General features: G+C 41.0%; 1 protein-coding gene across 2 annotated transcripts in view; it reads left to right on the top strand.

The window, feature by feature from the left end:
- arhgap39 (Rho GTPase activating protein 39) overlaps positions 1–13,299 on the top strand; it is a 650,153-nt gene that overhangs the window by 613,733 nt on the left and 23,121 nt on the right. For both annotated transcript variants that reach the window (XM_043690879.1, XM_043690878.1), the window contains one exon: positions 7,398–7,597. In XM_043690879.1, the coding sequence (XP_043546814.1) occupies positions 7,398–7,597 (200 nt within the window). The remainder of the gene's footprint in view (positions 1–7,397; positions 7,598–13,299) is intronic.

The following is a 13,299-nucleotide window of genomic DNA, read 5'->3' as shown; positions in this document are numbered from 1 at the left end:
CTTGTTACACATTGTGACAGCATTACTGTTCTCGCTTGTTACACATTGAGGCAGTATTACTGTTCTCGCTTGTTACACATTGAGACAGCACTTCTGCTCTAGTATGTTATACATTGCGATAGCATTATTGCTCTAGTTTGTTACACACTGAGAGAGCATTAGTGTTCTAGTTTGTTACACATTGAGACAGCATTACTGTTCTCGCTTGTTACACATTCAGACAGCATTACTGTTCTCGCTTGTTACACATTGAGGCAGCATTACTGTTCTCGCTTGTTACACATTGAGATAGCATTACTGTTCTAGTTTGTTAGAGCACATTGAGACAGCGTTTCTGTTCTAGTTTGTTGGAGCATTTTGAGACAGCATTACTGTTCTCGTTTGTTCAAGCACTTTGAGACAGCGTTTCTGTTCTTGTTTGTTCGCGCACTTTGAGACAGCATTACTGTTCTAGTGTGTTCGAGCACTTTGAGACAGCATTACTGTTCTAGTTTGTTCGAGCACTTTGATACAGCGTTTCTGTTCTCGATTGTTCGAGCACTTTGAGACAGCATTACTGTTCTAGTTTGTTCAAGCACTTTGAGACAGCGTTTCTGTTCTGGTTTGTTCGAGCACTTTGATACAGCGTTTCTGTTCTCGTTTGTTCGAGCACTTTGAGACAGCATTACTGTTCTAGTTTGTTCAAGCACTTTGAGACAGCGTTTCTGTTCTGGTTTGTTCGAGCACTTTGAGACAGCGCTTCTGTTCTGGTTTGTTAGAGCACCTTGAGACAGCGTTTCTGTTCTGGTTTGTTCGAGCACTTTAAGACAGCGTTTCTGTTCTGGTTTGTTCGAGCACTTTGAGACAGCATTTCTGTTCTAGTTTGTTCGAGCACTTTGGGACAGCATTACTGTTCTAGTTTGTTCGATCACTTTGAGACAGCGTTTCTGTTCTAGTTTGTTCGAGCACTTTGAGACAGCATTACTGTTCTAGTTTGTTAGTGCACATAGAGACAGCGTTTCTGTTCTGGTTTGTTAGAGCACTTTGAGACAGCATTACTGTTCTTGTTTGTTCGAGCACCTTGAGACAGCGTTTCTGTTCTGGTTTGTTAGAGCACTTTGAGACAGCATTACTGTTCTAGTTTGTTAGAGCACTTTGAGACAGCTTTTCTGTTCTAGTTTGTTCGAGCACTTTGAGACAGCATTACTGTTTTAGATTGTTATAGCACCATGAGACTGCCTCTATGCAGTAAGTTGTGTAGTAATTGTAATTGGGGTAATGGTGAAATGAAACTATCTTCAAGCAAAGGAACACTCGGTCCTTCCCATCTGTATTGGTGTATTTCTTCTTATGTGACCCTGACCTTCCTCTTGTTACTGTATATTGACTCATCTTCTTCACTTACTGCTGGCTGAGAATTTGCATTTTCGCACCCATGATGAAAAGAGTCAAAAGTCACACAACACCAAGTTAATGTGTCATGTTAATGACACTGGATTATTAATCCAGATGCCCAGACTGATGCTTTAGAAACAAGGGTTCATATCCCACCACAGCAACTGGTGGAATGTAAATTAATTAAATCTTGGATTTAGTACTGGTCTCAGTAATCTCATTAATACAGATATAAGCAGAGGGGAGAAGAGGACGAGGCTGAGGTATTAAATGTACACTTTGCTAGTGTCCTTAACAATGAAGAAGATGCTGCCCAGCCTCTCACTTATTTCACACAAAAAAAAAGTGGGCGGCATGGTGGCACAGTGGTTAGCACTGCTGCCTCACAGTGCCAGAGACCCGGGTTCTAATCTAATCTAATCTAATCTAATCTAATCTAATCTAATCTAATCTAATCTAATCTAATCTAATCTAATCTAATCTAATCTAATCTAATCTAATCTAATCTAATCTAATCTAATCTAATCTAATCTAATCTAATCTAATCTAATCTAATCTATGGTGAGAAGGAGATAATTCAGACATGCAAAAGATTGATAATGGGATGTATTGGATGGGCTGTCTATATGAAGAACAAAGAACAGTATAGCACAGGAACAGGCACTTCCAACACACAGTGCGTTTATAAGCTAAATTCCTTTTGCCTTTACACAATCCATATCCCTCTATACCCTGTGTAATTCAGTGTTAGCACCGCTGCTGTTTGCAACATATTATATGGAGTCTAATCCGGATAACTGTGAGGTGGTGCATTTGGAAGGTCTAATGCAGAAGGGAACTTTACAGTAAATGGCAGAACCCTTGTAGTATTAACATACAATGGGATCTAGGCGCACAGGTCCACAGTTATCTGAAAGTGGCAACATCAGTGGATAAGGTGATAAAGAAGGCATATGACGTACTTGCCTTCATTGACGGACATAGAGTATAAAAACTGGCAAGTCATGTTGCAGCTGTTTAGAATTTTACTTAGGCCACATTTGGAATATTGTGTACAGTTCTGATTGTCACACTACCAGAAGGAAATGGAAACTTTGGAGGGATACAGCAATGGTTTACCAGGATGTTGCCTAGTTTGAAGAGCATTAATTATGAGGAGCTTGAACATCAATGGTGAGGGGCGATCTGATAGAACTTTACAAAGTTGAGAGGCATGGATTGTTGGAGTCTATTTCCCAGAGTAAAAATGTCAATTAGGCTTAAAGTAAGAGGCAACTGGACAGATATATGAATACGAAAGGTATAGAGGGACACAGATTGTGTTATACAGGGAATTTTAATTTTCCACACATTGTTTCGGACTGCCATTGTGTTAAAGGTTTGGATGGTGAGGAATTTGTTAAATGTGTTCAAGAAAAGTTTCTTTATCAATATGTAAATGTTCCTACTAGAGATGGAGCAAAATTTAACCTTCTCTTGGGAAATAAGGCAGGGCAAGTGACTGAAGGGAACACTTTGGCAACAGTGATTATAATTCTATTAGTTTTAAAATATTCATGGAAAAAAATAAGCCTACCATAAAAGTTAAAGTTCTCAATTGGATTTGGAGGAGCCGATGTTGGACTGAGGTGTACAAAGTTGAAAATCACACAACACCAGGTTTATTTGGAAGCACTAGCTTTCGGAGCGCTGCTCCCTCATCAGGTGGTTGTGGAGGATAAGATCATAAGACACCTGTGCGATGTTCTTGGAGATCCTCTCCACTTTGAGCCGGTAGTTAATGGTGTCGATGGTAGTCATGATTTGGAGGTGCCGGATTTGGACTTACGATCCTATACTCCACAACCACCTGATGAAGGAGCAGTGCTCCAAAAGCTAGTGCTTCCAAATAGACCTGTTGGACTATAACCTGATGTTGTGTGATTTTTAACTTTCTTAATTGGAGGAAGGCAAATTTTAATGGTATGAGAGAAGGACTTTCAAAAGTTGACTGGAGTCGCCTGTTCACAGGGTAACTGACAATTGGGAGGCTTTCAGAACGAGAGTTCAGATGCATTATGTTCCTGTTAGAGTGAAAGGTAAGGCTGGTAAGCGTAGGAAACAATGGATGAATAAAGATTTAGACGCTCCAGTCCAGAATAAAAAATAATCATATTAGATGTAGATAACTGGGATGAAAATTTCTGGAAAAGTATAAAGAGTGCAGGGGCGTTCTTAAGAGGAAAATCGGAAAGGCAATGAGGGGATATGAGATAGCCTTGGCAGGTAAGGTTCAGGATAACCCAAAGAGATTCTACAAGTACATTAAGAGCAAGAGAGCAAGTAGGGAGAGTAGGGTCCCTTAAAGATCAATAAGATCATCTTTTTGTTGAACCTCAGGCGATCAGAGAGAAATTAAATAAATACTTTGCATCAGTTTTTACTGTAGAGAAAGAAATGGTGGCTAGAGAACTCAGGGAAATAAATATTGATGTTTTGAAAACAGTTCACATTACAAAGGGGGTAGTGCTGGAGGTCTTAGAAAACATAAAGATGGATAAATCTCCTGGGCCTGATCTAATGAATCACGGGACATTGTGGGAATTTAGAGAGGAAATTGTGGAGCTTCCAGCAGAAATATTTGTATCATCTTTAACCGCAGGTGAGCTGCTGGAGGACTGGAGGGTAGCTAATGTTACACATTTGTTTAAGGAAGGCTGTAAGAAGAAGCTTGGGAACTATAGATCTGTGAGTCTGACGTTGGTGGTAAAAAGATTTTTGGAGGTGATTCTGAAAGATAGGATTTACATGCATTTGGAGAGGCAATGAATGATTGGGGATAATCAGATGGTTTTATGCATGGGAAACTGTGTCTCTCAAACTTGATGAGTTTTTTGAGGAAGTAACCAAAAAGATTGATGAGGACATTGCTTATTTGGACTTTAGTAAAGCCTTTGAGAAGGCTCTGCATAGTAGACTAATTAGTAAAGTTAGATCACATGGGATTCAGGTAGGTAAAAACAATGACTGCAGATGCTGGAAACCAGATTCTGGATCAATGGTGCTGGAAGAGCACAGCAGTTCAGACAGCATCGAGGAGTTTCAGCAAAATCAGGGTGAGCGTGCCAGTTGGATTAAAAAAAATTGCCTTTATGGTAGGTGACAGATTGTGGAGGGTTGTTTTTCAGTTTAGAGGCTTGTGACCAGCGGTGTTTCACAGGGATCGGTACTAGGTCCACTTTTGTTGTCATTTATATCAATGATTTGGATGAGAATTTTGGAGGAATGGTTAATAAGTTTGCGGATGACACCGAAATTGGTGATATAATGAAGGTTATCCAAGATTACAAAGGGATCTTGATCAATTGCATCAGTGCTGCATTTTGGTAAAACAAACAAGGGTGGACTTATACAGAGACACCTAAGAATTCAGATATATATTTCTTTGAAATTTATAGATTGGGTAATAAGGTGTTTACCACACTTGCCTTCATTGCTCAGACCTTTGAGTGTAGGAGTTGAGATGTCACAGTGGTTAGCACTGCTGCCTCACAGCACCAGAGACCTGGGTTCATTTCCCTCCTCAGGCAACTGTCTGTGTAGAGTTTGCACATTGCCCCCGTGTCTGTGTGGGTTTCCTCCGGGTGCTATAAACCACTATAAATGCCGGAGGAAACATCACAGAAGCGCTTCACAGGAGGCTCCCAAGCACTGAGGATGTCACCTGGACAGGGGACGAAACATCTGCAACACAAATTCCCAGCTCGGTGAACAGAACCACAACAACGAGCACCTGAGCTACAAATCTTCTCCCAAACTTTGTACTGTAAACACTTCTAGTCACCCTGTTATAGGAAGGATATTATTAAACTGGACAGGGTTCAGAAAAGGATGTTCAGAATGTTGCTAGGAATGGAGTATTTGAGTTGGATAGGCTGGGATATTTTCACTGGAGCATAGGAGGTTAAGGTGTAACCTTACAGAGCTTTATTAAATCATGAGGGGCAAAGATAAAGGTGAATAGCAAAGGTCCTTTCCCTAAAATTGTGGAGTTCAAAACTAAGGGTCATATTTTTAAGATGACAGGAGAAAAATTTAAAAGGACATGAGGGGCAACTTTTTTTTACACAGAGTGTGGTTAGTGTGTGAAATAAATTGCCAGATGAAGAGGTAGATGCAGATACAGTTAATTTGGTTTGGAAATACGATCGGCGTGGACTGGTTGGACTAAAGGATCTGTTTTCGTGTGATATGATTCTATGAGAGAAGTAGATAGAACACGGAACAGTGCAGTACAGGCCCTTCAGCCCACGATGTTGCTCTGCCCTGTATGAAACCAATCTGAAGCCCATCTAACCTAGACTATATCGTCCAAATGCCTATCCAATGACCATTTAAATGCTCTTAAAGTTGGAAAGTCTACTACTGTTGCAGGCAGTGCGTTCCACACCCCACCCCTCTCTGAGTAAAGAAACCACCTCTGACATCTGTCCTATATCAATCACCCCTCAATTTAAAGCTATGTCCCCTTATGCTGGCCATCACCATCCGAGGAAAAAGGGTCTTCCTGTCCACCTTATCTAACCCTTTGATTATCTTATATGTCTCAATCAAGTCACCTCTCAACCTTCTTCTCTCTAATGAAAACAGCCTCAAGTCCCTCAGCCTTTCCTCATAAGACCTTCCCTCCATACCAGGCAACATCCTGGTAAATCTCCTCTGCACCCTTTCCAAAGCTTCCACATCCTTCCTATAATGCGGCGATCAGAACTGTACACAATACTCCCAAGTGTGGCCACACCAGAGTTTTGTACAGCTGCAGCATGACCTCATGGTTCCAAAATTCAATCTCTCTACCAATAAAAGCTAACACACCGTATGCCTTCTTAACAACCCTATCAACCTGGGTGGCAACTTTCAGGGATCTATGTACATGGACACCGAGATCTCTCTGCTCATCTACACTACCAAGAATCTTACCATTAGCCCAGTACTCTTTATTCCTGTTACTCGTTCCAAAATGAATCACGTCACTCTTTTCCACATTAAATTCCATTTGCCACCTCTCAGCCCAGCTCTGCTGCTTAACTATGTCCCTCTGTAATCTACAACATCCTTCGTCACTATCCACAACTCGATTGACCTTAGTGTCATCCGCAAATTTACTAACCCATCCTTCTATGCCATTATCCAGGTCAATTATACAAATGACAAACAACAGTGGACCCAAAACAGATTCTTGCGATACATCACAAGTAACTGAACTCCAGGATGAATATTTTCCATCAACCACCACCTTTCAGCTTCTTTCAGCTCGGCAATTTCTGATCCAAACCACTAAATCACCCTCAGTCCCATGCCTCTGTAATTTGTGCAACAACCTATTGTGGGGAACCTTATAAATACTGCTCCTTCACGATGCAAACGTCTAAGTTTGGGAGGGCACTGCCTCAGGATGTGGTGAAGGCAGATTCAATTGAGGCATTCAAGAGAGAATTAGATGTGTGAAAAGGAAGAATGTGCAGGGTTACAGGGAGAAGTTAGGAGAATGGGAATATCGAGAGATGCCAGTGATGACATACTGGGCTGAATAGCCTCCTGTTGCTCTCTGACAATTCTGTGATGGGATGTTTAAGACGGCCAGTCATAAGCATAAGATACTCACTCAAAAAGCTGCTAAGGAATTCAGCAGAAACCTGCTTACCTAGAGAACATTGAGGACGCGTGGATTAGATGAGATGAGTAGCATAGATACATTTAGGAGGAACATAGACGTATATGTGGGAGAGGAAGAAATAGAAGGATGTGCTGATAGGCTACTGAAATATAATGAGACATGGCTACAAACCATTGTCGACGCGTTTGAGTGAAATGACTAGTTTCTGTGCTGTACATTCTGATAATTCTATTGTGATTTGAAAGTAAATGGTTGACCAAAAGCAGCCTGTCTTGGTACTTGTTGCAGCAAACGGAAGTGTTCAGATGGAAAATAGATTTTGAAAGAGAAAAAGGAACAATGTCTTTTCTTCTTGATCTTCAACCAGGGACTTCGGAAACCCAATGCGGACGAGATCAGACATGCCACAAATGCTGTTTTCTGCCCATCCATGTTTGGTAGCTCTCTGGAAGAGATCATGAATATGCAACATGAGCACTATTCAGACCGACAGCTTCCATGGGTCCAAACTAGACTCTCCGAGGAAGTGCTGAAACTCAATGGAGCACAGACTGAGGGTATCTTCAGGTAACACTTGTTGACTGATTATTGAAATCAAAGAGTTATTGTAAATCCTTGGAAACAGTTCATTTGCACCAAGAGCCTTCTCATATGTTACCCAAGTGGAACTTAGGAGCAGATGACGTCCCTCGAGTTGTTCCACCATTTGTGGGTAATCTATATCAAATCTGATCTAGACTACTCCTAGGGAACCTAGACCTCAAATGTCAAAGGTCTGAGAGGCATGTGAACTTATGAACCGGAGCAGGAATTGGCCAGTTAGCCTTCGTCTGCTAGGTCATTTAATAAACTCATGACTGATCTGATTGTGACCTTAAATCCACATTTGTGATGACCCCTGATAATCTTTCACCCCCTTGCTGAACAAGAACCTACCTCCCACTGACTTAAAATATTCAAGGACTCTGCTTCCTCGCCCCTTGTTGAAAAAGAGAAATCCAAAGACACTCAACCCTCTGGAATAAAACAAAGTTTGCCTCATCTCTGTTTGAAATGGACAACCCTTAATTTTAAACAGTGACTCCAGTTCTTAATTGTGCTAAGAGGGAACATATCCTGTGAACACCTTTCTTGATCTTAAATATTTCAGTTAAGGTGTCTCTTTTTTAAACACCAGTAATAGCAAGCCTTTCCTCAGAAGGCAGCCCACTTATTCCAGATATTAGTCGAGTGTGGTGCTGGAAAAGCACAGCAGGTCAGGTAGCATCCGAGGAGCAGGAGAGTCAACGTTTTGGGCAAAAGCCCTTCAGTCTGATGAAGGGCTTTTGCCCAAAACATTGATTCTCCTGCTCCTCAGGTGCTGCCTGACCTGCTGTGCTTTTCTAGCACCACACTCTCAACTCTAATCTCCAGCATCTGCAGTCCTGTCTTTCGCCTATTCCAGATATTAGTCTAGTAAACCTTTCCAAAATGCTTCCAATGCATTTCCATCCTTCCTTAAATAAGGTGATCAATCCAGAATGCATTATTCCAGGCATGAGACCTGTCAAACTGAACCATAAACTTATGTAATCAATGATTCAATCAATAATATCCTATTAGATTTACTAATTACTTTCTCTATCTTTGGATTTGAAGTTACAATCAGATCAATCATGATCTTATTAAATATACTGGGACACCCCGACCTGTCTGCAAATCAGAGCTCTGAAATCTTTCCCTATTTAAATAAAATGTTTTTTAATTCCTGCCAAAATGGACAGTTTCACACTTTGCCACACTTTACAAAATTTGCCAGATCCTTGTCCACTCACTTAACCTGGCTATACCCTTTTATTGCCTCATTAATGTCTTCTTCACACCTGATACTCCTACTTATTTTGTGTCGTTAGCAAATTTGACAACGATCTATCCCTTCTTTCAAGTCATTTGTACAGATTACAAATATTTGCAGTCCCAGGACTGATCCCTGTCGCACGCACTCGTTTCATTTTGCCAGGTTGAAAAAAACACATTTATGCTTACACACACTGTTTGCCGGAAGATCTTCTGTCTGTGCTATTGTACTACTTGCTACACCATGAGCTTTTTGTCTTTGCTGTACACTTTGATGTGCTACTTTATCAAATACCTTCTGGAAATCTAAGTACAGTACATCAACTGCTTCCTCTTAATCTGCAGCACACATTACCTCCTCAAGTCACTCCAATAGATTGGTTAAACATGAACTTCCCTTCACAAAACACTGTTGATTCTACCTGATCACCTTGAACTTTTCTAAGTATCTCACTATAATGTCTTTAGTAACAGCCTCTAACATTTTTCCAAGATAGGTGATAGGTAACTGGTCTGTAGTTTCCTGCTTTCTGTGTCCTTTCCCTTTTGAATAAAGGAGTTATATTCTTTATCTTACAATCTAATGGGAACTTCCTCAAATAAAGGGAAAATTGGAAAATTAAAACTAGCGTATCAGCTTTCTCATTGGCCACTTATTTTAACACCCTTGGTTTATCAAGACCCAGGCATTTGTCAGTGTCTCCACCAACAATTTAATCAGTACCATTTGTCTGTTAATCATAATTTCCCATGTTCCTCTTTTCCTTTCAATTCCTGGCTTATAATGTGAGCAGTTTTTGGCCCCAAATCTAAGGAAGGATGTGCGGGTCTTCGAGGTGGTCCAGAGGAGTTTAAAAGAGTGATCCTGGTGGTGAAGAGCTTATCATATGAGGAACAGTTAGGGACTCTGCATCAGTACTTGATGGAGTTTAAAAGGATGAAGGGGGATTTCAGATCGAAACATACAAAATACAGAGAGGCTTGGATAGAGTGGACATGGAGAAGATGTTTCCATCAGTAGGAGAGACTAGGACCTGAAGGCACAGCCACAGAGTGAAGGGACAACCCTTTAGAACTGAGGTGAGGAGGAATTTCGTCAGCCAGTGGGTGGGGAATCTGTGGAACTCATTGTCGCCAAGGGCTGTGGAAGCCATGACATTGTTAATATTTAAGACATCGATAGATAGGTTCTTGACTAGTATGGGAATCAATGGTTACGGGATGAAGGCAAGACAATGGAGTTGAAAAACATAACAACCATTATCAAATGGCTGAGCAGACTTGATGGGCTGAATGGCCTAATTCTGCTTCTATATCTAATGGTCTTGTGCGCTGCTTCTGAATGTTACTTATATCTTCTATAATGAAGACCAATGCAAAATATCTCCTCAGTTCATCCAACTTTACTTTATTTCCCCTTACCGATTCTCCAGGCTCAAGTCCTATGTTCACTTTGTTAACTCCTCTTTTTAAAAATATTTACAGAAACTCATACTACCTTTTTTTAATATTTCTGACTAGCTTTCGTCCATGCTCTAATTTTTTCCTCCTCATTAATATTTTTTGTCATTCTTTGTTTTTTTTTAATATTCTGCCTAATCTTCTGATTTGCCACCTGTCTTCGCGCAATGAAGTGCTTTATTTTTAAGTTTGACATTATCTTTCATACTTATGGTTAATCACTGATGATGGGTCTGTCCATCGGAAATTTTCTTACTCTTTGGAATGTATCTATTCTGTGCATTCTGAAATATCTCCTTAAGTAACTGCCACTGTATCTCTACTAACCTATTTAACCAAATTTGTCAATTCAGTTGAGCCAACTCAAATTTCATAATAAGTCCTCATAATTACTCTTAATTGCATTTTTAAAAATGTCTTAGACTCATCCCTCTTCCTTCCCCTAAAATGAATATAAAATTAAATCATATTATGATCACTGCTACTTAGAATTGCCCTTCATTTCATTAATGCCACTCATTGCACAATACAGATCTGATATTAGCAAGTTTTGAGAAGATTTGTAGCTCAGGTTAAGGTTCTGGATGTAGGTTTGCTCACTGAGCTGGAAGGTTCATTTCCAGACGTTTCCTCACCATACTAGGTAACATCTTCAGTGGGCCTCCGGGCAAAGCATTGCTGATAATTCCTGCTTTCAATTTATGTTTGAGGTTCTTTGGGTTGGTGATGTCATTTCCTGTGGTGATATCATTTCCTGTTGTTTTTCTCAAGGGGTGGTAGATGGGGTCTAACTCGATTTGTTTGTTGATAGAGTTCCGGTTGGAATGCCATGCTTCTAGGAATTCTCAGCGTGTCTCTGTTTGGCTTGTCCTAGGCTGGATATGTTGTCCCAGTCGAAGTGGTATCCTTCCTTATCTGTATGTAAGGATACTAGTGAGAGACGGTCATGTCGTTTTGTGGCTTCCAAGAAGCTAGCCTCAAAACATTCTATAAACAACTTATCTAGGCTACTTTTGCCATCTGGCTTTTCCAATTGATATGCAGTTTATAATTCCCATGATTATTGCTGTGTATTTCTGAGATGCCTCCATTATTTCTTCCTTTATGCTTTACCCTACTGTGTGGTTGCTGTTACAGAGTCTGTACACCACTTCAGCAAATGAACTCTTCCTTTATCATTCCTCATTTTTACCCAAACCACTTCTGATCTGATCCGATTGATCTCTGTTGTGATTTGTTTTCATCATTAACTAACAGTGCCACCACTCCAACATCCCTGTCAGTTCTAAATGTCCTTCAAGAGTCAGGTCCTAATCTGTGCAGTCCAGTGTCTGTAATGACTCATTCTTATCCAAGCCAATCTCAGTGTCCTCCTCTCTCACAGTTCCAGCAGGGGTTATAGACTGGCAATTGGGAGCAGTGACCCTCACCAAGGAGAGCTGCAGCAATACATTACATTCTCAATAATATCACAAAACTTAATTTGATATTGATGAATGATATGAATCCTTATATTGCCTTTACAGCAAAGGAATGGGCCATTTAACCCAAGCGATTATATACTCCCCACATTAGCTTCCTTTCATCAGTTTTTCTTCTATTGGTGTAGGTTAAATTTAAGAAATATATTAACTAGTTTACATAATTTCTAATCAACGTGTTCAGGGGTGTTATTGTACACCTCTGGAGTAGATGGGACTTGAACTGCACCTCCTAGCTCAGAAGTAGGGACAGTATAACCGTAACACAAGAACCCATCGTTGATTAGTTTTGGAAAATAAATGGAATTGACTAACACTTCCCAGAGATTAGAAGCAATCGAGAGAGGAGTGAGAAGGAGATCCCAATATACTGCCCGCCGTGTCTGCCCTTTCCAATGAAACATTCCTCACAGACAATTCTCTGATGTATTTGATGACCTGAATCTACTAAATAAATACAACTCTGTCTCAGGAATTTGGAATGGTGCTGTTTTCTGCATAATAGGTAGTCTCAATCCCCTTCATACAATTAGATTAGATTTAGATCACATTACAGTGTGGAAACAGGCCCTTCGGCCCAACAAGTCCACACCGACCCGCCGAAGCGCAACCCACCCACACCCCTACATTTACCCATTACCTATGGCCAATTCACCTGACCTGCACATCTTTGGACTGTGGGAGGAAACCGGAGCACCCGGTGGAAACCCACACAGACACGGGGAGAATGTGCAAACTCCACACAGAGAGTCGCCTGAGGCGGGAATTGAACCCGGGTCTCAGGCGCTGTGAGGGAGCAGTGCTAACCACTGTACCACCGTGCCATCCACAATTGGAATGGATTGTTTGTAGATGATTGAGTACTACAAGAGTCATGGTTCCAATAGGCCTTTTTTCAAGCTATTTACCTGATCCTTGATGTATATGTGCAAGCAAGGTGATGAAATTAGGATTTTCTTTGCATTGTATCACTGCGAGGAAACCAATGGTGATGCGTTTGTGTGATATTGGACAAATATACCCCACTCTGTTTCACTTACTCCCACCCTGGGTGAGAAAGTCAAGGAAAGTGCCAGTTCAGGGTAAAGTTTGAATTTCAGCATTCCTGAACAAAGTCAATACGCTCACACTCACACACTTTCTCTCTCACTGTCTCTCTCACAAGCGTGCACACATGCACGCCCACTCTCTCACAGACTCACACACATACAAGCTCCCCTCTCACTCTCACACACAGACACACACTCTCAAACACACTCTCTCTCACACATATACACACACACACACTCTGTCATAGAATATAGAACAATACAGCGCAGAACAGGCCCTTCAGCCCTCGATGTTGCACCGACCTGTGAACTATTCTTAGCCTGTCCCCCTACACTATCCCATCATCATCCATGTCCCTATCTAAGGATAGTTTAAATCTCCCTAATGTGGCTGAGTTGACTACATTAGCAGGTAGGACATTCCACGCCCTTACCACTTTCT

This window comes from Chiloscyllium plagiosum, chromosome 5 (assembly GCF_004010195.1).
Source record: "Chiloscyllium plagiosum isolate BGI_BamShark_2017 chromosome 5, ASM401019v2, whole genome shotgun sequence".
Taxonomy (NCBI): domain Eukaryota; kingdom Metazoa; phylum Chordata; class Chondrichthyes; order Orectolobiformes; family Hemiscylliidae; genus Chiloscyllium; species Chiloscyllium plagiosum.
This window is presented reverse-complemented; position numbering and strand designations above follow the sequence as displayed.